Here is a 27,633-nt window from a genome sequence, read left to right on the forward strand (position 1 = left end):
GATGCTGGCCTTCTAGGCAGAGGTGCAAAGAAAAAGAATGATCTCAGACTGGCCAATAAAAAGAAAAGATTAAGATGGGCAAAAGAACACAGACACCGGACAGAGGAACTCAACGTCAACAGTGCAGAGGCGACTCCGGCATGCTGGCCTTCTAGGCAGAGTTCCTCTGTCCAGTGTCTGTGTTCTTTTGCCCATCTTAATCTTTTCTTTTTATTGGCCAGTCTGAGATCATTATTTTTCTTTGCAACTCTGCCTAGAAGGCCAGCATCCCGGAGTCGCCTCTTCACTGTTGACGTTGAGACTGATGTTTTGCGGCTACTATTTAATGAAGCTGCCAGTTGAGGACTTGTGAGACGTCTGTTTCTCAAACTAGACACTCTAATGTACTTGTCCTCTAGCTCAGTTGTGCACCGGGGCCTCCTACTCCTCTTTCTATTCTGGTTAGAGCCAGTTTTCTCTGTTCTGTGAAGAGAGTAGTACACAGCGTTGTACGAGATCTTCAGTTTCTTGGCAATTTCTCGCATGGACTAGCCTTCTTTTCTGAGAACAAGAATAGACTTGTAACGTCTGCCGGGAGTCAGGAAGCAGGAAGCAAGTTCAGGGAGTGCATAATTTAATAAACAAATGAACAAAACAAGAAACACGAACAACGCACAGACAGGAAACAGACACAATAACGCCTGGGGAAGGAACCAAAGAAAGTGACTTATAATAGGGCAGGTAATCAAGGTAGTGATGGAGTCCAGGTGAGTCTAGAGACGAGCAGGTGCGCGTAACGATGGTGACAGGTGCGCGTAACGATGGTGACAGGTGCGCGTAACGATGGTGACAGGTGCACGTAGCGATGGTGACAGGTGCGCGTAACGATGGTGACAGGTGTGCGCCAAAAAGAGCAGCCTGGTGACCTAGAAGCCGAAGAAGAAAGTTCTTTGTTTCTGGCCATTCTGAGCCTGTAATCGAACCCACAAATGCTGATGCTCCAGATACTCAACTAGTCTAAAGAAGGCCAGTTTGATTGCTTCTTTAATCAGGACAACAGTTTTTATTGCAAAAGGGTTTTCTAATGATCAATTAGCCTTTTTAAAATGATAAACTTGGATTAGCTAACACAACGTGCCATTGAAACACAGGAGTGATGGTTGCTGATAATGGCCCTCTGTACGCCTAATGTAGATATTCCATAAAAAATCTGCCGTTTCCAGCTACAATAGTCATTTACAACATTAACAATGTCTACACTGTATTTTTGAACAATTTGATGTTATTTTAATGGACAAAGAATTAGCTTTTCTTTCAAAAACAAGGACATTTCTAAGTGACCCCACAGTTTTGAATGGTAGTGTACATTACATTACATATACCATATTACATTAAATACATTACATTACTTTACATTACCTTCATTATATTACATACATTATATTACATATACATTACATACATTATATTACATATACATTACATACATTATATTACATACATAACATACATTATATTACATACATAACATACATTATATTACATACATTATATTACAAACATTACATACATACATTATATTACATACATTACATACATTATATTACATACATTATATTACAAACATTACATACATTATATTACATACATACATTACATTACATACATTACATACATTATATTACATACATTATATTACATAATATTACATACATTATATTACAAACATTACATACATTATATTACATACATACATTACATTACATACATTACATACATTATATTACATACATTATATTACATAATATTACATACATTATATTACATATACATTACATACATTATATTACATACATAACATACATTATATTTCATACATTATATTACAAACATTACATACATTATATTACAAACATTACATACATTATATTACAAACATTACATACATTATATTACATACATACATTATATTACATACATTACATTACATACATTACATACATTATATTACATACATTATATTACATACATTACATACATTATATTACATACATTACATTACATACATTACATACATTATATTACATAACATACATTATATTACATACATTATATTACAAACATTACATACATTATATTACATACATTATATTACAAACATTACATACATTATATTACATACATACATTACATACATTATATTACATACATACATTACATTACATACATTACATTACATAACATACAATACATAACATACATTACATAACATACAATACATTACATACATTATATTACATTACATACATCACATTACATACGTGACATACCAGACATACAGTGGGGCAAAAAAGTATTTAGTCAGCCACCAATTGTGCAAGTTCTCCCACTTAAAAAGATGAGAGAGGCCTGTAATTTTCATCATAGGTACACTTCAACTATGACAGACAAAATGAGAAAGAAAAAAAATCCATAAAATCACATTGTAGGATTTTTAATGAATTTATTTGCAAATTATGGTGGAAAATAAGTATTTGGTCAATAACAAAAGTTTATCTCAATACTTTGTTATATACCCTTTGTTTGGCAATGACAGAGGTCAAACGTTTTCTGTAAGTCTTCACAAGGTTTTCACACACTGTTGCTGGTATTTTGGCCCATTCCTCCATGCAGATCTCCTCTAGAGCAGTGATGTTTTGGGGCTGTTGCTGGGCAACACGGACTTTCAACTCCCTCCAAAGATTTTCTATGGGTTTGAGATCTGGAGACTGGCTAGGCCACTCCAGGACCTTGAAATGCTTCTTACGAAGCCACTCCTTCGTTGCCCGGGCGGTGTGTTTGGGATCATTGTCATGCTGAAAGACCTTTCATCTTCAATGCCCTTGCTGATGGAAGGAGGTTTTCACTCAAAATCTCACGATACATGGCCCCATTCATTCTTTCCTTTACACGGATCAGTCGTCCTGGTCCCTTTGCAGAAAAACAGCCCCAAAGCATGATGTTTTCACCCCCATGCTTCACAGTAGGTATGGTGTTCTTTGGATGCAACTCAGCATTCTTTGTCCTCCAAACACGACGAGTTGAGTTTTTACCAAAAAGTTCTATTTTGGTTTCATCTGACCATATGACATTCTCCCAATGTTATTCTGGATCATCCAAATGCTCTCTAGCAAACTTCAGACGGGCCTGGACATGTACTGGCTTAAGCAGGGGGACACGTCTGGCACTGCAGGATTTGAGTCCCTGGCGGCGTAGGGTGTTACTGATGGTAGGCTTTGTTACATTGGTCCCAGCTCTCTGCAGGTCATTCACTAGGTCCCCCCGTGTGGTTCTGGGATTTTTGCTCACCGTTCTTGTGATCATTTTGACCCCACGGGGTGAGATCTTGCGTGGAGCCCCAGATCGAGGGAGATTATCAGTGATCTTGTATGTCTTCCATTTCCTAATAATTGCTCCCACAGTTAATTTCTTCAAACCAAGCTGCTTACCTATTGCAGATTCAGTCTTCCCAGCCTGGTGCAGGTCTACAATTTTGTTTCTGGTGTCCTTTGACAGCTCTTTGGTCTTGGCCATAGTGAAGTTTGGAGTGTGACTGTTTGAGGTTGTGGACAGGTGTCTTTTATACTGATAACAAGTTCAAACAGGTGCCATTAATACAGGTAACGAGTGGAGGACAGAGGAGCCTCTTAAAGAAGAAGTTACAGGTCTGTGAGAGCCAGAAATCTTGCTTGTTTGTAGGTGACCAAATACTTATTTTCCACCATAATTTGCAAATAAATTCATAAAAAATCCTACAATGTGATTTTCTGGATTTTTTTCCCTCATTTTGTCTGTCATAGTTGAAGTGTACCTATGATGAAAATTACAGGCCTCTCTCATATTTTTAAGTGGGAGAACTTGCACAATTGGTGGCTGACTAAAAACTTTTTTGCCCCACTGTACATTACATATTTGACATTACATGAGATTGCATGACATTACATAACATACACGGTCTCTCACATTATAACAGACATTATAATACACATCCCTTGCAGGCATGGCCTGTTACATTTCATATTTTTATACAAGACATGCATAAAGGAAGCTTGATTATATTAAAGTCGTTACTGTAGAATGTGTAGTTACTGTAAATTACTATATATATTCATGTTGTTACTGTAGAATATGTAGTTACTGTAAATTACTATATATATTAATGTTGTTACTGTAGAATATGTAGTAGGTGTAAATTACTATATATATTCATGTTGTTACTGTAGAATACGTAGTTACTGTACATTACTCTCTCACACTGTATAAAATCCTCTGAGCACAGTTTTCCTATCCAGCTCAAGGGACCATGAAAAAGTGCATGTTTGTAAATACTCCAGTCTGAACTGTAAAGATGATAATGAACCACATTTTTTTGTTTGTTATTTAATCTCTGGAGAAAAAAAAACATCTTCAAATCACAGTATTTTCAATATAGCTGTAGTGGATTTGGTTGATTTTGTGGTCTCAAACCATATTCACGGTGTGGATATTCGGTCGCGACTGAGACAACCCGGTTCAATTTGGGTCCAGAAGAAAAACCAGTGGAGGACCACTGATCTAATGTATACAAGCCGTGCACTTCAACAAGCCTTGATGACTGTAGAATATGTACAGTAGTTACTGTAAATTACTATATAGTCATGTTGTTACTGTAGAATATGTACAGTAGTTACTGTAAATTACTATATTCATGTTGTTACTGTAGAATATGTACAGTAGTTACTGTAAATTACTATATATATTCATGTTGTTACTGTAGAATATGTACAGTAGTTACTGTAAATTACTATATCCATGTTGTACTGTAGAATATGTACAGTAGTTACTGTAAATTACTATATATGTTAATGTTGTTACTGTATAATATGTACAGGAGTTACTGTAAATTACTATATATATTCATGTTGTTACTGTAGAATATGTACAGTAGTTACTGTAAATTACTATATATATTCATGTTGTTACTGCAGAATATGTATAGTAGTTACTGTAAATTACTATATATTCATGTTGTTACTGTAGAATATGTACAGTAGTTACTGTAAATTACTATATTCATGTTGTACTGTAGAATATGTACAGTAGTTACTGTAAATTACTATATATGTTAATGTTGTTACTGTATAATATGTACAGGAGTTACTGTAAATTACTATATTCATGTTGTTACTGTAGAATATGTACAGTAGTTACTGTAAATTACTATATATATATTTATTCATGTTGTTACTGTAGGATATGTACAGTAGTTACTGTAATTAGTTGAAATAATAGACACAACAAATTGCAGTAATAAATAGCGTAGTCAACATCTTTGGAATCACAATATTTATCATATCCAGGTTCATACAAATACATGCTCAATAATAATTAGAATAATAACAACAATAATAAAGCTACAAGGCTCAGGTCTTTTGTTTAACGCCCCCTTTACACACATGACAGAATAATGCTTTAAAGGCCCAGTGCAGTCAAAAATGTGATTTTTACCTGTGTTTTATATATCATTTACGCACTAGTGAGGTTGGAACAATACTGTGAATTCTTTTTTTAAATGATGATAATGACCTTTTAGCGTAAGAGCTGTTTGAAGAGACCGCCTCAAATATCTGACTGTTTTTTGGTTGGATGGAGTTTTGGCCTGCCTGGTGACATCACCAGGCGGTAAATGAGTTAACAGACCAATAAGAAAGAGAGTTCCAAACCTCTCTGCCAATAACAGCTCATTTTCAGTTTTCCACTCCCCACTCACACCACTCCCAGACAGTTCTAGCAAAATTCTTCCTTGAGAAATTGCTCTTTGCTAAGAAGCTACTTTTGTTTCATTTTGTACCTATTTGATTGAAAATAATCCCAGTAAGGTACTTATCAGAAATGATTTCATATTGAGATAAAAATGTACGCATCAGACCTTTAACTCATGCATTACATCCCAAATGTCACCCTCTTCCCTATATAGTGCACTACTTTAGACCAGAGCCCTATGGCACCCTATTCCCTATATAGTGCACTACTTTAGACCAGAGCCCTATGGCACCCTATTCCCTATATAGGGCACTACTTTTGACCAGAGCCCTATGGCACCCTATTCCCTATATAGTGCACTACTTTTGACCAGAGCCCTAATCAAAAGTAATGCACTATGGGCCCCGGTCAAAAGTAGTGCCCTATACAGGGAAATATTGTATAATTTGTCAAATCAGCCATGGAAACCCACAGCTGACCAGTCAGTCCGGAAGAGAAAACTCATATAATCATGTCGGCCTAGCTACTAAATAGCAGCAGCGGCGCTCTACAGACAGACATTTTCCCCCTTGGAGACTTTAGCGGTGAGCGTATTCATGGTAAAACTCTGAAAATGTCAGCGTAAAATGCCCTTTTTACAATCTGTTATAGTACGCTGCGCTACAACGCTCCTTGAATCGCGGTATGTAGTTATACTTAGAAAAGGATAAATCAGAGCATTAAATCAATTAAACTACTAATTATGACAATAATTAACAAGAACACACAACATAATATATATATATATATATATACAGCATTCAAAAAGATGTACAGTATTTACAAATACATTAAAAGTATTTTGACTAACAGTCACATAACAACAAGAAGAAAACTGTTTGAAAACCCTCAAGCCCTTTTTCACTATGTAACAAAAAACAGACAGGAGGATAGAGAGTCAAAGTAACCCCCCCATTGTCTTGTCCTTCACTCATAGCGCTGTGTTCATTCCCCCCCCCCACAGAGAGTAAATCACGTTCAGGATTATTTCTCCCGACACGTGAAGATACATAGAGAACGGCTCCATTGAACCCCGAAACATCTTGACGTCTGCCCCCCCTTTTTAATATGTACAACATATTAGTAATATTTGTAATAAACACACACACGGCGTCCCTGTGTGGCTCAGCGCACCGAGCTTGCAATGCCTAAGGTCATGGGTTTGATTCCCGCCGGGGATACACCGATACGTAAAATGTATGTACGCTTTTAACGCTTTGGATAAAAGCGTCTGTTAAGTGGCATATAAAAACTGGCAAAACAACACACGCAAGGACGACGGATCCCTGTTCAGAAATGAATCTTCAGAAATAATCCTCAGTACACTTCCAGGCCTGTACTATATACCGTAGGACACTCTCTGTTAATACAGATCCACATATTCAATAGCGCTCTCACAGTACATACATACATATATATATAATCTTCTCTTTGTTAGCTCCTGTATGCTTTCAGTCACATCTTACTAACCGCCAACACAAAAGATGACCATTTCACACTCGATCACAGGAAAGAACATTGTCGAGGGAAAGTTTTCAGTACAGTCATGTAGGAGTTGAAATGAGCTCCTCCCCCTTCATGTAGGAGTTGAAATGAGCTCCTCCCCTTTCATGTAGCAGTTGAAATGAGCTCCTCCCCTTTCATGTAGGAGTTGAAATGAGCTCCCCTCTCATGTAGGAGTTGAAATGAGCTTTTCCCTTCATGTAGGAGTTGAAATGAGCTCCCCTCTTTCATGTAGACGTTGAAATTAGCTCCCCTCTTTCATGTAGGAGTTGAAATGAGCTCCCCTCTTTCATGTAGGAGTTGAAATGAGCTCTCCCCTTCATGTAGACGTTGAAATGAGCTCCCCTCTTTCATGTAGACGTTGAAATGAGCTTTTCCCTTCATGTAGGAGTTGAAATGAGCTTTTCCCTTCATGTAGGAGTTGAAAGGAGCTTTTCCCTTCATGTAGGAGTTGAATGTGCTGTACCTGATATAGTGCTGTACCTGACACAGAGGGAGACATTATCACATGCTCTATAATATCCCCACAGTCCTTGTTTTCCGTCACAGCACAAAATGTGTCTAACGGACTTGTGATGTTATCTTCCTACTGTACTGCAGTTTTGGAGGACTGTAGGGGTAAATACAATACAAAGACAGAAGAGGAGAGGAGATGAGAAGGGGAGATGAGAAGAGGAGGGGGAGGAGAGGGGGGAGGGGAAGAGAAGGAGGAGAAGGTAAGGGGGAGAGGAGAGGAGAGGAAAGGGGGGATAGGAGGGGAGAGGAGAGGAAAGAGGGGAGAGGGGGGAGAGGAAAGGGGGGAGAGGAGGGGAGAGGGGGAGAGGAGAGGGGGGAGGGGAAGAGAAGGAGGAGAGTAGAAGGTAAGGGGGAGAGGAGAGGAAAGGGGGGATAGGAGGGGAGAGGAGAAGGGGGAGAGGAGGGGAGAGGGGGGAGAGGAGAACGGGGAGAAGAGAAGGGATAGAGGAGGGGAGAGGAGAAGGGGGAGAGGAGGGGAGAGGAAAGGGGGGAGGAGGAGGGGAGAGGAGAAGGGGGAGAGGAGGAGAGAGGGGGAGAGGGGGAGAGGAGGGGAGAGGAGAGGAGAAGGGGGAGAGGAGGGGAGAGGGGGGAGAGGAGAGGAGGGGAGAGGAGAAGTGAGGGGGGAGAGGAGAGGAGAAGGGGGAGAGGGGAGAGGAGAAGGAGGAGAGGAGGGGAGAGGAGAAGGGGGAGAGGAGGGGAGAGGAAAGGAGAAGGGGGAGAGGAGAAGGGGGAGAGGGGAGAAATAGCAGGTGACTTGTACTCCATCTCCCCCACAAGGCCAGTAAAGGCAACATCGAAGCCATAGCAGGTTTCTTTGAATAATACAGTCGATTTAAAGGTAACATCTCTTAGCCATGTTTAAGATGAGCAGAATAAAGAGACTTAGTGCGGACTAATAATGGACCGTGGGGCAGTAGACAAACACAGTACAATGATCTTAGACACACAACACAAGACCACATATCACAGTAGGAGAAAATGGTATTTCAACTGTCGTGACATATTTCCAGGGAAGTTAATGTCTTACTGGTAATGTCAGTGCATCCTTCCACCTTTTAAGACCCTATACAGGTATTGACATACGTGTTCAGGGGAATTGTAACGCTCCCCCAAAAAAAGAGATGTCTTTAAGAGCTGAGACGTAGGGAACCACAGCAGGGTTTATATGTTCCACAGCCCATGTAAACCACGGACTAAAGGACGGGAATGGAAGAGAGGACGACGGAAGACATCAAAAAGCCTTTCATTTCTATACCCCCCCCACCCCCCACCCCCCCTCAGAATAAGTCAGTCCAGGGTTCAAAGTTTAATCTCAGTCTGGACACTGATTTGCTTCAGGGTAAAAGAAAAGAGAAGGGAACGGGTGACGTCAACCTTCTATATCCATCTAGGAATACATTAGTCCAGAGATTAACATTCAATCTGGACACTGGAGAGCTTCACTGGACAAAAACAAAAAAAATGACAAAACAGTACCACTCCAAACCAGTAGGAGCACTGTCACAGGATATAAAGGTTATTGTCAATGTCAAACTCGTACAGCCGGTCCATTGGGGGCAGTCAGGGGTACTTGGGATCCACAGTCGTAGTCTCGGTCAGCCGTGTGGTGCCTGGCAATGGGCCTGCCGTGGTGAGGGTAATCCCGTCTGTCCACATGTCTGTCCCGGAAACTAGCGATGTAACTCTGAGGAGGGAGGGGGAGGGAGAAGGAGAGGGTAGAGGGGAGAGAGTGAGAGAGGATAGAAAGAGAGGGAGAAAGAGAGGGAAAGGGAGAGAGAGAACAATTACTCCAGATGTCCAGAGACACAAGACACAGACAGTGACGAAGACAGATTAAGATTATTTTGCTGTGACAATATAGGTCAAATTAAGATCCTACATCTGTATTGAGACAGACATAGAAGGGGGTTGAGTCCAAAATGGTACCGTATTTTCTATATAGTGCACTACTGTTGACCAGGACCCATAGTAGGCCACTACTGTTGACCAGGACCGATAGTAGGGCACTACTGTTGACCAGGACCGATAGTAGGGCACTACTGTTGACCAGGACCCATAGTAGGGCACTACTGTTGACCAGGACCCATAGTAGTAGGGCACTACTGTTGACCAGGACCCATAGTAGGGCACTACTGTTGACCAGGACCCATAGTAGGGCACTACTGTTGACCAGGACCCATAGTAGGGCACTACTGTTGACCAGGACCCATAGTAGGGCACTACTGTTGACCAGGACCCATAGTAGGGCACTACTGTTGACCAGGACCGATAGTAGGGCACTACTGTTGACCAGGACCCATAGTAGGGCACTACTGTTGACCAGGACCGATAGTAGGGCACTACTGTTGACCAGGACCCATAGTAGGGCACTACTGTTGACCAGGACCCATAGTAGGGCACTACTGTTGACCAGGACCCATAGTAGGGCACTACTGTTGACCAGGACCCATAGTAGGGCACTACTGTTGACCAGGGCTCATAGTAGGGCACTACTGTTGACCAGGACCCATAGTAGGGCACTACTGTTGACCAGGACTCATAGTAGGGCACTACTGTTGACCAGGACCCATAGTAGGGCACTACTGTTGACTAGGACCCATAGTAGTAGGGCACTACTGTTGACCAGGACCGATAGTAGGGCACTACTGTTGACCAGGACCGATAGTAGGGCACTACTGTTGACCAGGACCCATAGTAGGGCACTACTGTTGACCAGGACCCATAATAGGGCACTACTGTTGACCAGGACCCATAGTAGGGCACTACTGTTGACCAGGACCCATAGTAGGGCACTACTGTTGACCAGGACCGATAGTAGTAGGGCACTACTGTTGACCAGGACCCATAGTAGGCCACTACTGTTGACCAGGACCCATAGTAGGGCACTACTGTTGACCAGGACCGATAGTAGGGCACTACTGTTGACCAGGACCCATAGTAGGGCACTACTGTTGACCAGGACCCATAGTAGGTCACTACTGTTGACCAGGACCCATAGTAGGGCACTACTGTTGACCAGGACCGATAGTAGGGCACTACTGTTGACCAGGACCAATAGTAGGGCACTACTGTTGACCAGGACCCATAGTAGGCCACTACTGTTGACCAGGACCGATAGTAGGGCACTATTGTTGACCAGGACCCATAGTAGGGCACTACTGTTGACCAGGACCCATAGTAGTAGGGCACTACTGTTGACCAGGACACATAGTAGGGCACTACTGTTGACCAGGACCCATAGTAGTAGGGCACTACTGTTGACCAGGTCCGATAGTAGGGCACTACTGTTGACCAGGACCCATAGTAGGGCACTACTGTAGACCAGGCCCCATAGTAGGGCACTACTGTTGACCAGGACCCATAGTAGGGCACTACTGTTGACCAGGACCCATAGTAGGGCACTACTGTTGACCAGGACCGATAGTAGGGCACTACTGTTGACCAGGACCGATAGTAGGGCACTACTGTTGACCAGGACCGATAGTAGGCCACTACTGTTGACTGGGACCCATAGTAGTGCACTACTGTTGACCAGGACCGATAGTAGTGCACTACTGTTGACCAGGACCCATAGTAGTGCACTACTGTTGACCAGGACCCATAGTAGGACACTACTGTTGACCAGGACCGATAGTAGGGCACTACTGTTGACCAGGACCGATAGTAGGGCACTACTGTTGACCAGGACCCATAGTAGGGCACTACTGTTGACCAGGACCCATAGTAGTGCACTACTGTTGACCAGGACCCATAGTAGGGCACTACTGTTGACCAGGACCCATAGTAGGGCACTACTGTTGACCAGGACCGATAGTAGGGCACTACTGTTGACCAGGACCCATAGTAGGGCACTACTGTTGACCAGGACCGATAGTAGGGCACTACTGTTGACCAGGACCCATAGTAGTAGGGCACTACTGTTGACCAGGACCCATAGTAGTAGGGCACTACTGTTGACCAGGACCCATAGTAGGGCACTACTGTTGACCAGGACCGATAGTAGGCACTACTGTTGACCAGGACCCATAGTAGTAGGGCACTACTGTTGACCAGGACCCATAGTAGTAGGGCACTACTGTTGACCAGGACCGATAGTAGGGCACTACTGTTGACCAGGACCGATAGTAGGACACTACTGTAGACCAGGAACCATAGTAGTAGGGCACTACTGTTGACCAGGACCCATAGTAGTAGGGCACTACTGTTGACCAGGACCCATAGTAGTAGGGCACTACTGTTGACCAGGACCCATAGTAGGGCACTACTGTTGACCAGGACCCATAGTAGGGCACTACTGTTGACCAGGACCCATAGTAGGGCACTACTGTTGACCAGGACCCATAGTAGGGCACTACTGTTGACCAGGACCGATAGTAGGGCACTACTGTTGACCAGGACCCGTAGTAGGGCACTACTGTTGACCAGGACCGATAGTAGGGCACTACTGTTGACCAGGACCCATAGTAGGGCACTACTGTTGACCAGGACCCATAGTAGGGCACTACTGTTGACCAGGACCCATAGTAGGGCACTACTGTTGACCAGGACCGATAGTAGGGCACTACTGTTGACCAGGACCCATAGTAGGGCACTACTGTTGACCAGGACCCATAGTAGGGCACTACTGTTGACCAGGACCCATAGTAGGGCACTACTGTTGACCAGGACCGATAGTAGGGCACTACTGTTGACCAGGACCCATAGTAGGGCACTACTGTTGACCAGGACCCATAGTAGGGCACTACTGTTGACCAGGACCCATAGTAGGGCACTACTGTTGACCAGGACCCATAGTAGGCCACTACTGTTGACCAGGACCGATAGTAGGGCACTACTGTTGACCAGGACCCATAGTAGGGCACTACTGTTGACCAGGACCCATAGTAGGGCACTACTGTTGACCAGGACCCATAGTAGTAGGGCACTACTGTTGACCAGGACCCATAGTAGTAGGACACTACTGTTGACCAGGACCCATAGTAGGGCACTACTGTTGACCAGGTCCCATAGTAGGGCACTACTGTTGACCAGGACCCATAGTATGGCACTACTGTTGATCAGGACCCATAGTAGGGCACTACTGTTGACCAGGACCGATAGTAGGGCACTACTGTTGACCAGGACCCATAGTAGGGCACTACTGTTGACCAGGACCCATAGTAGGGCACTACTGTTGACCAGGACCGATAGTAGGGCACTACTGTTGACCAGGACCGATAGTAGGGCACTACTGTTGACCAGGACCCATAGTAGGGCACTACTGTTGACCAGGACCCATAGTAGTGCACTACTGTTGACCAGGACCCATAGTAGGGCACTACTGTTGACCAGGACCCATAGTAGGGCACTACTGTTGACCAGGACCGATAGTAGGGCACTACTGTTGACCAGGACCCATAGTAGGGCACTACTGTTGACCAGGACCGATAGTAGGGCACTACTGTTGACCAGGACCCATAGTAGTAGGGCACTACTGTTGACCAGGACCCATAGTAGTAGGGCACTACTGTTGACCAGGACCCATAGTAGGGCACTACTGTTGACCAGGACCGATAGTAGGCACTACTGTTGACCAGGACCCATAGTAGTAGGGCACTACTGTTGACCAGGACCCATAGTAGTAGGGCACTACTGTTGACCAGGACCGATAGTAGGGCACTACTGTTGACCAGGACCGATAGTAGGACACTACTGTAGACCAGGAACCATAGTAGTAGGGCACTACTGTTGACCAGGACCCATAGTAGTAGGGCACTACTGTTGACCAGGACCCATAGTAGTAGGGCACTACTGTTGACCAGGACCCATAGTAGGGCACTACTGTTGACCAGGACCCATAGTAGGGCACTACTGTTGACCAGGACCCATAGTAGGGCACTACTGTTGACCAGGACCCATAGTAGGGCACTACTGTTGACCAGGACCGATAGTAGGGCACTACTGTTGACCAGGACCCGTAGTAGGGCACTACTGTTGACCAGGACCGATAGTAGGGCACTACTGTTGACCAGGACCCATAGTAGGGCACTACTGTTGACCAGGACCCATAGTAGGGCACTACTGTTGACCAGGACCCATAGTAGGGCACTACTGTTGACCAGGACCGATAGTAGGGCACTACTGTTGACCAGGACCCATAGTAGGGCACTACTGTTGACCAGGACCCATAGTAGGGCACTACTGTTGACCAGGACCCATAGTAGGGCACTACTGTTGACCAGGACCGATAGTAGGGCACTACTGTTGACCAGGACCCATAGTAGGGCACTACTGTTGACCAGGACCCATAGTAGGGCACTACTGTTGACCAGGACCCATAGTAGGGCACTACTGTTGACCAGGACCCATAGTAGGCCACTACTGTTGACCAGGACCGATAGTAGGGCACTACTGTTGACCAGGACCCATAGTAGGGCACTACTGTTGACCAGGACCCATAGTAGGGCACTACTGTTGACCAGGACCCATAGTAGTAGGGCACTACTGTTGACCAGGACCCATAGTAGTAGGACACTACTGTTGACCAGGACCCATAGTAGGGCACTACTGTTGACCAGGTCCCATAGTAGGGCACTACTGTTGACCAGGACCCATAGTATGGCACTACTGTTGATCAGGACCCATAGTAGGGCACTACTGTTGACCAGGACCGATAGTAGGGCACTACTGTTGACCAGGACCCATAGTAGGGCACTACTGTTGACCAGGACCCATAGTAGGGCACTACTGTTGACCAGGACCCATAGTAGGGCACTACTGTTGACCAGGACCCATAGTAGTAGGGCACTACTGTTGACCAGGACCCATAGTATTAGGACACTACTGTTGACCAGGACCCATAGTAGGGCACTACTGTTGACCAGGACCGATAGTAGTAGGACACTACTGTTGACCAGGACCCATAGTAGGACACTACTGTTGACCAGGACCCATAGTAGGGCACTACTGTTGACCATGACCCATAGTAGGGCACTACTGTTGACCAGGACCGATAGTAGGGCACTACTGTTGACCAGGACCCATAGTAGGGCACTACTGTTGACCAGGACCGATAGTAGGGCACTACTGTTGACCAGGACCCATAGTAGGACACTACTGTTGACCAGGACCCATAGTAGGGCACTACTGTTGACCAGGACCCATAGTAGGCCACTACTGTTGACCAGGACTGATAGTAGGGCACTACTGTTGACCAGGACCCATAGTAGGGCACTACTGCTGACCAGGACCGATAGTAGGGCACTACTGTTGACCAGGACCCATAGTAGGCCACTACTGTTGATCAGGACCCATAGTAGGGCACTACTGTTGACCAGGACCCATAGTAGGGCACTACTGTTGACCAGGACCCATAGTAGGGCACTACTGTTGACCAGGACTGATAGTAGGGCACTACTGTTGACCAGGACCCATAGTAGGGCACTACTGTTGACCAGGACCGATAGTAGGGCACTACTGTTGACCAGGACCCATAGTTGGGCACTACTGTTGACCAGGACCCATAGTAGGGCACTACTGTTGACCAGGACCGATAGTAGGGCACTACTGTTGACCAGGACCCATAGTAGGCCACTACTGTTGACCAGGACCGATAGTAGGCCACTACTGTTGACCGGGACCCATAGTAGTGCACTACTGTTGACCAGGACCGATAGTAGTGCACTACTGTTGACCAGGACCCATAGTAGTGCACTACTGTTGACCAGGACCCATAGTAGGACACTACTGTTGACCAGGACCGATAGTAGGGCACTACTGTTGACCAGGACCGATAGTAGGGCACTACTGTTGACCAGGACCCATAGTAGGGCACTACTGTTGACCAGGACCCATAGTAGTGCACTACTGTTGACCAGGACCCATAGTAGTAGGGCACTACTGTTGACCAGGACCGATAGTAGGGCACTACTGTTGACCAGGACCGATAGTAGGACACTACTGTAGACCAGGAACCATAGTAGTAGGGCACTACTGTTGACCAGGACCCATAGCAGTAGGGCACTACTGTTGACCAGGACCCATAGTAGGACACTACTGTTGACCAGGACCGATAGTAGGGCACTACTGTTGACCAGGACCCATAGTAGGGCACTACTGTTGACCAGGACCCATAGTAGTGCACTACTGTTGACCAGGACCCATAGTAGTAGGGCACTACTGTTGACCAGGACCGATAGTAGGGCACTACTGTTGACCAGGACCGATAGTAGGACACTACTGTAGACCAGGAACCATAGTAGTAGGGCACTACTGTTGACCAGGACCCATAGCAGTAGGGCACTACTGTTGACCAGGACCCATAGTAGTAGGGCACTACTGTTGACCAGGACCCATAGTAGGGCACTACTGTTGACCAGGACCCATAGTAGGGCACTACTGTTGACCAGGACCCATAGTAGGGCACTACTGTTGACCAGGACCCATAGTAGGGCACTACTGTTGACCAGGACCGATAGTAGTGCACTACTGTTGACCAGGACCCATAGTAGTGCACTACTGTTGACCAGGACCCATAGTAGGACACTACTGTTGACCAGGACCGATAGTAGGGCACTACTGTTGACCAGGACCGATAGTAGGGCACTACTGTTGACCAGGACCCATAGTAGGGCACTACTGTTGACCAGGACCCATAGTAGTGCACTACTGTTGACCAGGACCCATAGTAGGGCACTACTGTTGACCAGGACCCATAGTAGGGCACTACTGTTGACCAGGACCGATAGTAGGGCACTACTGTTGACCAGGACCCATAGTAGGGCACTACTGTTGACCAGGACCGATAGTAGGGCACTACTGTTGACCAGGACCCATAGTAGTAGGGCACTACTGTTGACCAGGACCCATAGTAGGGCACTACTGTTGACCAGGACCGATAGTAGGCACTACTGTTGACCAGGACCCATAGTAGTAGGGCACTACTGTTGACCAGGACCCATAGTAGTAGGGCACTACTGTTGACCAGGACCGATAGTAGGGCACTACTGTTGACCAGGACCGATAGTAGGACACTACTGTAGACCAGGAACCATAGTAGTAGGGCACTACTGTTGACCAGGACCCATAGTAGTAGGGCACTACTGTTGACCAGGACCCATAGTAGTAGGGCACTACTGTTGACCAGGACCCATAGTAGGGCACTACTGTTGACCAGGACCCATAGTAGGGCACTACTGTTGACCAGGACCCATAGTAGGGCACTACTGTTGACCAGGACCCATAGTAGGGCACTACTGTTGACCAGGACCGATAGTAGGGCACTACTGTTGACCAGGACCCGTAGTAGGGCACTACTGTTGACCAGGACCGATAGTAGGGCACTACTGTTGACCAGGACCCATAGTAGGGCACTACTGTTGACCAGGACCCATAGTAGGGCACTACTGTTGACCAGGACCCATAGTAGTGCACTACTGTTGACCAGGACCCATAGTAGGGCACTACTGTTGACCAGGACCGATAGTAGGGCACTACTGTTGACCAGGACCCATAGTAGGCCACTACTGTTGACCAGGACCCATAGTAGGGCACTACTGTTGACCAGGACCCATAGTAGGGCACTACTGTTGACCAGGACCGATAGTAGGGCACTACTGTTGACCAGGACCCATAGTAGGGCACTACTGTTGACCAGGACCCATAGTAGGGCACTACTGTTGACCAGGACCCATAGTAGTAGGGCACTACTGTTGACCAGGACCGATAGTAGGGCACTACTGTTGACCAGGACCGATAGTAGGACACTACTGTAGACCAGGAACCATAGTAGTAGGGCACTACTGTTGACCAGGACCCATAGCAGTAGGGCACTACTGTTGACCAGGACCCATAGTAGGACACTACTGTTGACCAGGACCGATAGTAGGGCACTACTGTTGACCAGGACCCATAGTAGGGCACTACTGTTGACCAGGACCCATAGTAGTGCACTACTGTTGACCAGGACCCATAGTAGTAGGGCACTACTGTTGACCAGGACCGATAGTAGGGCACTACTGTTGACCAGGACCGATAGTAGGACACTACTGTCGACCAGGAACCATAGTAGTAGGGCACTACTGTTGACCAGGACCCATAGCAGTAGGGCACTACTGTTGACCAGGACCCATAGTAGTAGGGCACTACTGTTGACCAGGACCCATAGTAGGGCACTACTGTTGACCAGGACCCATAGTAGGGCACTACTGTTGACCAGGACCCATAGTAGGGCACTACTGTTGACCAGGACCCATAGTAGTAGGGCACTACTGTTGACCAGGACCGATAGTAGGGCACTACTGTTGACCAGGACCGATAGTAGGACACTACTGTAGACCAGGAACCATAGTAGTAGGGCACTACTGTTGACCAGGACCCATAGCAGTAGGGCACTACTGTTGACCAGGACCCATAGTAGGACACTACTGTTGACCAGGACCGATAGTAGGGCACTACTGTTGACCAGGACCCATAGTAGGGCACTACTGTTGACCAGGACCCATAGTAGTGCACTACTGTTGACCAGGACCCATAGTAGTAGGGCACTACTGTTGACCAGGACCGATAGTAGGGCACTACTGTTGACCAGGACCGATAGTAGGACACTACTGTAGACCAGGAACCATAGTAGTAGGGCACTACTGTTGACCAGGACCCATAGCAGTAGGGCACTACTGTTGACCAGGACCCATAGTAGTAGGGCACTACTGTTGACCAGGACCCATAGTAGGGCACTACTGTTGACCAGGACCCATAGTAGGGCACTACTGTTGACCAGGACCCATAGTAGGGCACTACTGTTGACCAGGACCCATAGTAGGGCACTACTGTTGACCAGGACCGATAGTAGTGCACTACTGTTGACCAGGACCCATAGTAGTGCACTACTGTTGACCAGGACCCATAGTAGGACACTACTGTTGACCAGGACCGATAGTAGGGCACTACTGTTGACCAGGACCGATAGTAGGGCACTACTGTTGACCAGGACCCATAGTAGGGCACTACTGTTGACCAGGACCCATAGTAGTGCACTACTGTTGACCAGGACCCATAGTAGGGCACTACTGTTGACCAGGACCCATAGTAGGGCACTACTGTTGACCAGGACCGATAGTAGGGCACTACTGTTGACCAGGACCCATAGTAGGGCACTACTGTTGACCAGGACCGATAGTAGGGCACTACTGTTGACCAGGACCCATAGTAGTAGGGCACTACTGTTGACCAGGACCCATAGTAGGGCACTACTGTTGACCAGGACCGATAGTAGGCACTACTGTTGACCAGGACCCATAGTAGTAGGGCACTACTGTTGACCAGGACCCATAGTAGTAGGGCACTACTGTTGACCAGGACCGATAGTAGGGCACTACTGTTGACCAGGACCGATAGTAGGACACTACTGTAGACCAGGAACCATAGTAGTAGGGCACTACTGTTGACCAGGACCCATAGTAGTAGGGCACTACTGTTGACCAGGACCCATAGTAGTAGGGCACTACTGTTGACCAGGACCCATAGTAGGGCACTACTGTTGACCAGGACCCATAGTAGGGCACTACTGTTGACCAGGACCCATAGTAGGGCACTACTGTTGACCAGGACCCATAGTAGGGCACTACTGTTGACCAGGACCGATAGTAGGGCACTACTGTTGACCAGGACCCGTAGTAGGGCACTACTGTTGACCAGGACCGATAGTAGGGCACTACTGTTGACCAGGACCCATAGTAGGGCACTACTGTTGACCAGGACCCATAGTAGGGCACTACTGTTGACCAGGACCCATAGTAGGGCACTACTGTTGACCAGGACCCATAGTAGGGCACTACTGTTGACCAGGACCGATAGTAGGGCACTACTGTTGACCAGGACCCATAGTAGGCCACTACTGTTGACCAGGACCCATAGTAGGGCACTACTGTTGACCAGGACCCATAGTAGGGCACTACTGTTGACCAGGACCGATAGTAGGGCACTACTGTTGACCAGGACCCATAGTAGGGCACTACTGTTGACCAGGACCCATAGTAGGGCACTACTGTTGACCAGGACCCATAGTAGTAGGGCACTACTGTTGACCAGGACCGATAGTAGGGCACTACTGTTGACCAGGACCGATAGTAGGACACTACTGTAGACCAGGAACCATAGTAGTAGGGCACTACTGTTGACCAGGACCCATAGCAGTAGGGCACTACTGTTGACCAGGACCCATAGTAGGACACTACTGTTGACCAGGACCGATAGTAGGGCACTACTGTTGACCAGGACCCATAGTAGGGCACTACTGTTGACCAGGACCCATAGTAGTGCACTACTGTTGACCAGGACCCATAGTAGTAGGGCACTACTGTTGACCAGGACCGATAGTAGGGCACTACTGTTGACCAGGACCGATAGTAGGACACTACTGTAGACCAGGAACCATAGTAGTAGGGCACTACTGTTGACCAGGACCCATAGCAGTAGGGCACTACTGTTGACCAGGACCCATAGTAGTAGGGCACTACTGTTGACCAGGACCCATAGTAGGGCACTACTGTTGACCAGGACCCATAGTAGGGCACTACTGTTGACCAGGACCCATAGTAGGGCACTACTGTTGACCAGGACCCATAGTAGGGCACTACTGTTGACCAGGACCGATAGTAGTGCACTACTGTTGACCAGGACCCATAGTAGTGCACTACTGTTGACCAGGACCCATAGTAGGACACTACTGTTGACCAGGACCGATAGTAGGGCACTACTGTTGACCAGGACCGATAGTAGGGCACTACTGTTGACCAGGACCCATAGTAGGGCACTACTGTTGACCAGGACCCATAGTAGTGCACTACTGTTGACCAGGACCCATAGTAGGGCACTACTGTTGACCAGGACCCATAGTAGGGCACTACTGTTGACCAGGACCGATAGTAGGGCACTACTGTTGACCAGGACCCATAGTAGGGCACTACTGTTGACCAGGACCGATAGTAGGGCACTACTGTTGACCAGGACCCATAGTAGTAGGGCACTACTGTTGACCAGGACCCATAGTAGGGCACTACTGTTGACCAGGACCGATAGTAGGCACTACTGTTGACCAGGACCCATAGTAGTAGGGCACTACTGTTGACCAGGACCCATAGTAGTAGGGCACTACTGTTGACCAGGACCGATAGTAGGGCACTACTGTTGACCAGGACCGATAGTAGGACACTACTGTAGACCAGGAACCATAGTAGTAGGGCACTACTGTTGACCAGGACCCATAGTAGTAGGGCACTACTGTTGACCAGGACCCATAGTAGTAGGGCACTACTGTTGACCAGGACCCATAGTAGGGCACTACTGTTGACCAGGACCCATAGTAGGGCACTACTGTTGACCAGGACCCATAGTAGGGCACTACTGTTGACCAGGACCCATAGTAGGGCACTACTGTTGACCAGGACCGATAGTAGGGCACTACTGTTGACCAGGACCCGTAGTAGGGCACTACTGTTGACCAGGACCGATAGTAGGGCACTACTGTTGACCAGGACCCATAGTAGGGCACTACTGTTGACCAGGACCCATAGTAGGGCACTACTGTTGACCAGGACCCATAGTAGGGCACTACTGTTGACCAGGACCCATAGTAGGGCACTACTGTTGACCAGGACCGATAGTAGGGCACTACTGTTGACCAGGACCCATAGTAGGCCACTACTGTTGACCAGGACCCATAGTAGGGCACTACTGTTGACCAGGACCCATAGTAGGGCACTACTGTTGACCAGGACCGATAGTAGGGCACTACTGTTGACCAGGACCCATAGTAGGGCACTACTGTTGACCAGGACCGATAGTAGGGCACTACTGTTGACCAGGACCCATAGTAGTAGGGCACTACTGTTGACCAGGACCCATAGTAGGGCACTACTGTTGACCAGGACCGATAGTAGGCACTACTGTTGACCAGGACCCATAGTAGTAGGGCACTACTGTTGACCAGGACCCATAGTAGTAGGGCACTACTGTTGACCAGGACCGATAGTAGGGCACTACTGTTGACCAGGACCGATAGTAGGACACTACTGTAGACCAGGAACCATAGTAGTAGGGCACTACTGTTGACCAGGACCCATAGTAGTAGGGCACTACTGTTGACCAGGACCCATAGTAGTAGGGCACTACTGTTGACCAGGACCCATAGTAGGGCACTACTGTTGACCAGGACCCATAGTAGGGCACTACTGTTGACCAGGACCCATAGTAGGGCACTACTGTTGACCAGGACCCATAGTAGGGCACTACTGTTGACCAGGACCGATAGTAGGGCACTACTGTTGACCAGGACCCGTAGTAGGGCACTACTGTTGACCAGGACCGATAGTAGGGCACTACTGTTGACCAGGACCCATAGTAGGGCACTACTGTTGACCAGGACCCATAGTAGGGCACTACTGTTGACCAGGACCCATAGTAGGGCACTACTGTTGACCAGGACCCATAGTAGGGCACTACTGTTGACCAGGACCGATAGTAGGGCACTACTGTTGACCAGGACCCATAGTAGGCCACTACTGTTGACCAGGACCCATAGTAGGGCACTACTGTTGACCAGGACCCATAGTAGGGCACTACTGTTGACCAGGACCGATAGTAGGGCACTACTGTTGACCAGGACCCATAGTAGGGCACTACTGTTGACCAGGACCCATAGTAGGGCACTACTGTTGACCAGGACCCATAGTAGTAGGGCACTACTGTTGACCAGGACCGATAGTAGGGCACTACTGTTGACCAGGACCGATAGTAGGACACTACTGTAGACCAGGAACCATAGTAGTAGGGCACTACTGTTGACCAGGACCCATAGCAGTAGGGCACTACTGTTGACCAGGACCCATAGTAGGACACTACTGTTGACCAGGACCGATAGTAGGGCACTACTGTTGACCAGGACCCATAGTAGGGCACTACTGTTGACCAGGACCCATAGTAGTGCACTACTGTTGACCAGGACCCATAGTAGTAGGGCACTACTGTTGACCAGGACCGATAGTAGGGCACTACTGTTGACCAGGACCGATAGTAGGACACTACTGTAGACCAGGAACCATAGTAGTAGGGCACTACTGTTGACCAGGACCCATAGCAGTAGGGCACTACTGTTGACCAGGACCCATAGTAGTAGGGCACTACTGTTGACCAGGACCCATAGTAGGGCACTACTGTTGACCAGGACCCATAGTAGGGCACTACTGTTGACCAGGACCCATAGTAGGGCACTACTGTTGACCAGGACCCATAGTAGGGCACTACTGTTGACCAGGACCGATAGTAGTGCACTACTGTTGACCAGGACCCATAGTAGTGCACTACTGTTGACCAGGACCCATAGTAGGACACTACTGTTGACCAGGACCGATAGTAGGGCACTACTGTTGACCAGGACCGATAGTAGGGCACTACTGTTGACCAGGACCCATAGTAGGGCACTACTGTTGACCAGGACCCATAGTAGTGCACTACTGTTGACCAGGACCCATAGTAGGGCACTACTGTTGACCAGGACCCATAGTAGGGCACTACTGTTGACCAGGACCGATAGTAGGGCACTACTGTTGACCAGGACCCATAGTAGGGCACTACTGTTGACCAGGACCGATAGTAGGGCACTACTGTTGACCAGGACCCATAGTAGTAGGGCACTACTGTTGACCAGGACCCATAGTAGGGCACTACTGTTGACCAGGACCGATAGTAGGCACTACTGTTGACCAGGACCCATAGTAGTAGGGCACTACTGTTGACCAGGACCCATAGTAGTAGGGCACTACTGTTGACCAGGACCGATAGTAGGGCACTACTGTTGACCAGGACCGATAGTAGGACACTACTGTAGACCAGGAACCATAGTAGTAGGGCACTACTGTTGACCAGGACCCATAGTAGTAGGGCACTACTGTTGACCAGGACCCATAGTAGTAGGGCACTACTGTTGACCAGGACCCATAGTAGGGCACTACTGTTGACCAGGACCCATAGTAGGGCACTACTGTTGACCAGGACCCATAGTAGGGCACTACTGTTGACCAGGACCCATAGTAGGGCACTACTGTTGACCAGGACCGATAGTAGGGCACTACTGTTGACCAGGACCCGTAGTAGGGCACTACTGTTGACCAGGACCGATAGTAGGGCACTACTGTTGACCAGGACCCATAGTAGGGCACTACTGTTGACCAGGACCCATAGTAGGGCACTACTGTTGACCAGGACCCATAGTAGGGCACTACTGTTGACCAGGACCCATAGTAGGGCACTACTGTTGACCAGGACCGATAGTAGGGCACTACTGTTGACCAGGACCCATAGTAGGCCACTACTGTTGACCAGGACCCATAGTAGGGCACTACTGTTGACCAGGACCCATAGTAGGGCACTACTGTTGACCAGGACCGATAGTAGGGCACTACTGTTGACCAGGACCCATAGTAGGGCACTACTGTTGACCAGGACCCATAGTAGGGCACTACTGTTGACCAGGACCCATAGTAGGGCACTACTGTTGACCAGGACCCATAGTAGGCCACTACTGTTGACCAGGACCGATAGTAGGGCACTACTGTTGACCAGGACCCATAGTAGGGCACTACTGTTGACCAGGGCCCATAGTAGGGCACTACTGTTGACCAGGACCCATAGTAGTAGGGCACTACTGTTGACCAGGACCCATAGTAGTAGGACACTACTGTTGACCAGGACCCATAGTAGGGCACTACTGTTGACCAGGTCCCATAGTAGGGCACTACTGTTGACCAGGACCCATAGTATGGCACTACTGTTGATCAGGACCCATAGTATGGCACTACTGTTGATCAGGACCCATAGTAGGGCACTACTGTTGACCAGGACCGATAGTAGGGCACTACTGTTGACCAGGACCCATAGTAGGGCACTACTGTTGACCAGGACCCATAGTAGGGCACTACTGTTGACCAGGACCCATAGTAGGGCACTACTGTTGACCAGGACCCATAGTAGTAGGGCACTACTGTTGACCAGGACCCATAGTATTAGGACACTACTGTTGACCAGGACCCATAGTAGGGCACTACTGTTGACCAGGACCGATAGTAGTAGGACACTACTGTTGACCAGGACCCATAGTAGGACACTACTGTTGACCAGGACCCATAGTAGGGCACTACTGTTGACCATGACCCATAGTAGGGCACTACTGTTGACCAGGAACGATAGTAGGGCACTACTGTTGACCAGGACCCATAGTAGGGCACTACTGTTGACCAGGACCGATAGTAGGGCACTACTGTTGACCAGGACCCATAGTAGGACACTACTGTTGACCAGGACCCATAGTAGGGCACTACTGTTGACCAGGACCCATAGTAGGCCACTACTGTTGACCAGGACTGATAGTAGGGCACTACTGTTGACCAGGACCCATAGTAGGGCACTACTGCTGACCAGGACCGATAGTAGGGCACTACTGTTGACCAGGACCCATAGTAGGCCACTACTGTTGATCAGGACCCATAGTAGGGCACTACTGTTGACCAGGACCCATAGTAGGGCACTACTGTTGACCAGGACCCATAGTAGGGCACTACTGTTGACCAGGACTGATAGTAGGGCACTACTGTTGACCAGGACCCATAGTAGGGCACTACTGTTGACCAGGACCGATAGTAGGGCACTACTGTTGACCAGGACCCATAGTTGGGCACTACTGTTGACCAGGACCCATAGTAGGGCACTACTGTTGACCAGGACCGATAGTAGGGCACTACTGTTGACCAGGACCCATAGTAGGCCACTACTGTTGACCAGGACCGATAGTAGGCCACTACTGTTGACCGGGACCCATAGTAGTGCACTACTGTTGACCAGGACCGATAGTAGTGCACTACTGTTGACCAGGACCCATAGTAGTGCACTACTGTTGACCAGGACCCATAGTAGGACACTACTGTTGACCAGGACCGATAGTAGGGCACTACTGTTGACCAGGACCGATAGTAGGGCACTACTGTTGACCAGGACCCATAGTAGGGCACTACTGTTGACCAGGACCCATAGTAGTGCACTACTGTTGACCAGGACCCATAGTAGGGCACTACTGTTGACCAGGACCCATAGTAGGGCACTACTGTTGACCAGGACCGATAGTAGGGCACTACTGTTGACCAGGACCCATAGTAGGGCACTACTGTTGACCAGGACCGATAGTAGGGCACTACTGTTGACCAGGACCCATAGTAGTAGGGCACTACTGTTGACCAGGACCCATAGTAGGGCACTACTGTTGACCAGGACCGATAGTAGGCACTACTGTTGACCAGGACCCATTGTAGTAGGGCACTACTGTTGACCAGGACCCATAGTAGTAGGGCACTACTGTTGACCAGGACCGATAGTAGGGCACTACTGTTGACCAGGACCGATAGTAGGACACTACTGTAGACCAGGAACCATAGTAGTAGGGCACTACTGTTGACCAGGACCCATAGCAGTAGGGCACTACTGTTGACCAGGACCCATAGTAGTAGGGCACTACTGTTGACCAGGACCCATAGTAGGGCACTACTGTTGACCAGGACCCATAGTAGGGCACTACTGTTGACCAGGACCCATAGTAGGGCACTACTGTTGACCAGGACCCATAGTAGGGCACTACTGTTGACCAGGACCGATAGTAGGGCAATACTGTTGACCAGGACCCGTAGTAGGGCACTACTGTTGACCAGGACCGATAGTAGGGCACTACTGTTGACCAGGACCCATAGTAGGGCACTACTGTTGACCAGGACCCATAGTAGGGCACTACTGTTGACCAGGACCCATAGTAGGGCACTACTGTTGACCAGGACCCATAGTAGGGCACTACTGTTGACCAGGACCGATAGTAGGGCACTACTGTTGACCAGGACCCATAGTAGGGCACTACTGTTGACCAGGAGCCATAGTAGGGCACTACTGTTGACCAGGACCCATAGTAGGGCACTACTGTTGACCAGGACCGATAGTAGGGCACTACTGTTGACCAGGACCCATAGTAGGGCACTACTGTTGACCAGGACCCATAGTAGGGCACTACTGTTGACCAGGACCCATAGTAGGGCACTACTGTTGACCAGGACCCATAGTAGGCCACTACTGTTGACCAGGACCGATAGTAGGGCACTACTGTTGACCAGGGCCCATAGTAGGGCACTACTGTTGACCAGGACCCATAGTAGGGCACTACTGTTGACCAGGACCCATAGTAGTAGGGCACTACTGTTGACCAGGACCCATAGTAGTAGGACACTACTGTTGACCAGGACCCATAGTAGGGCACTACTGTTGACCAGGACCCATAGTAGGGCACTACTGTTGACCAGGACCCATAGTATGGCACTACTGTTGACCAGGACCCATAGTAGGGCACTACTGTTGGTTGACCAGGACCCATAGTAGGGCACTACTGTTGACCAGGACCCATAGTAGGGCACTACTGTTGACCAGGACCCATAGTAGTAGGGCACTACTGTTGACCAGGACCCATAGTATTAGGACACTACTGTTGACCAGGACCCATAGTAGGGCACTACTGTTGACCAGGACCGATAGTAGTAGGACACTACTGTTGACCAGGACCCATAGTAGGACACTACTGTTGACCAGGACCCATAGTAGGGCACTACTGTTGACCAGGACTGATAGTAGGGCACTACTGTTGACCAGGACCCATAGTAGGGCACTACTGTTGACCAGGACCGATAGTAGGGCACTACTGTTGACCAGGACCCATAGTTGGGCACTACTGTTGACCAGGACCCATAGTAGGGCACT

At 47.9% G+C, this 27,633-nt stretch overlaps 1 protein-coding gene across 1 annotated transcript in view; it reads right to left on the reverse strand.

The window, feature by feature from the left end:
* Positions 1-7,883: 7,883 nt before the first annotated feature.
* LOC139538930 (transmembrane protein 198-like) overlaps positions 7,884-27,633 on the reverse strand; it is a 91,231-nt gene continuing 71,481 nt past the window's right edge. Inside the window, exon 7 of the mRNA XM_071341512.1 lies at positions 7,884-9,502. Within this exon, the coding sequence (XP_071197613.1) occupies positions 9,347-9,502 (156 nt within the window). The 3' untranslated portion in view covers positions 7,884-9,346. The remainder of the gene's footprint in view (positions 9,503-27,633) is intronic.

Source organism: Salvelinus alpinus, chromosome 14 (genome assembly GCF_045679555.1).
Source record: "Salvelinus alpinus chromosome 14, SLU_Salpinus.1, whole genome shotgun sequence".
NCBI lineage: Eukaryota > Metazoa > Chordata > Actinopteri > Salmoniformes > Salmonidae > Salvelinus > Salvelinus alpinus.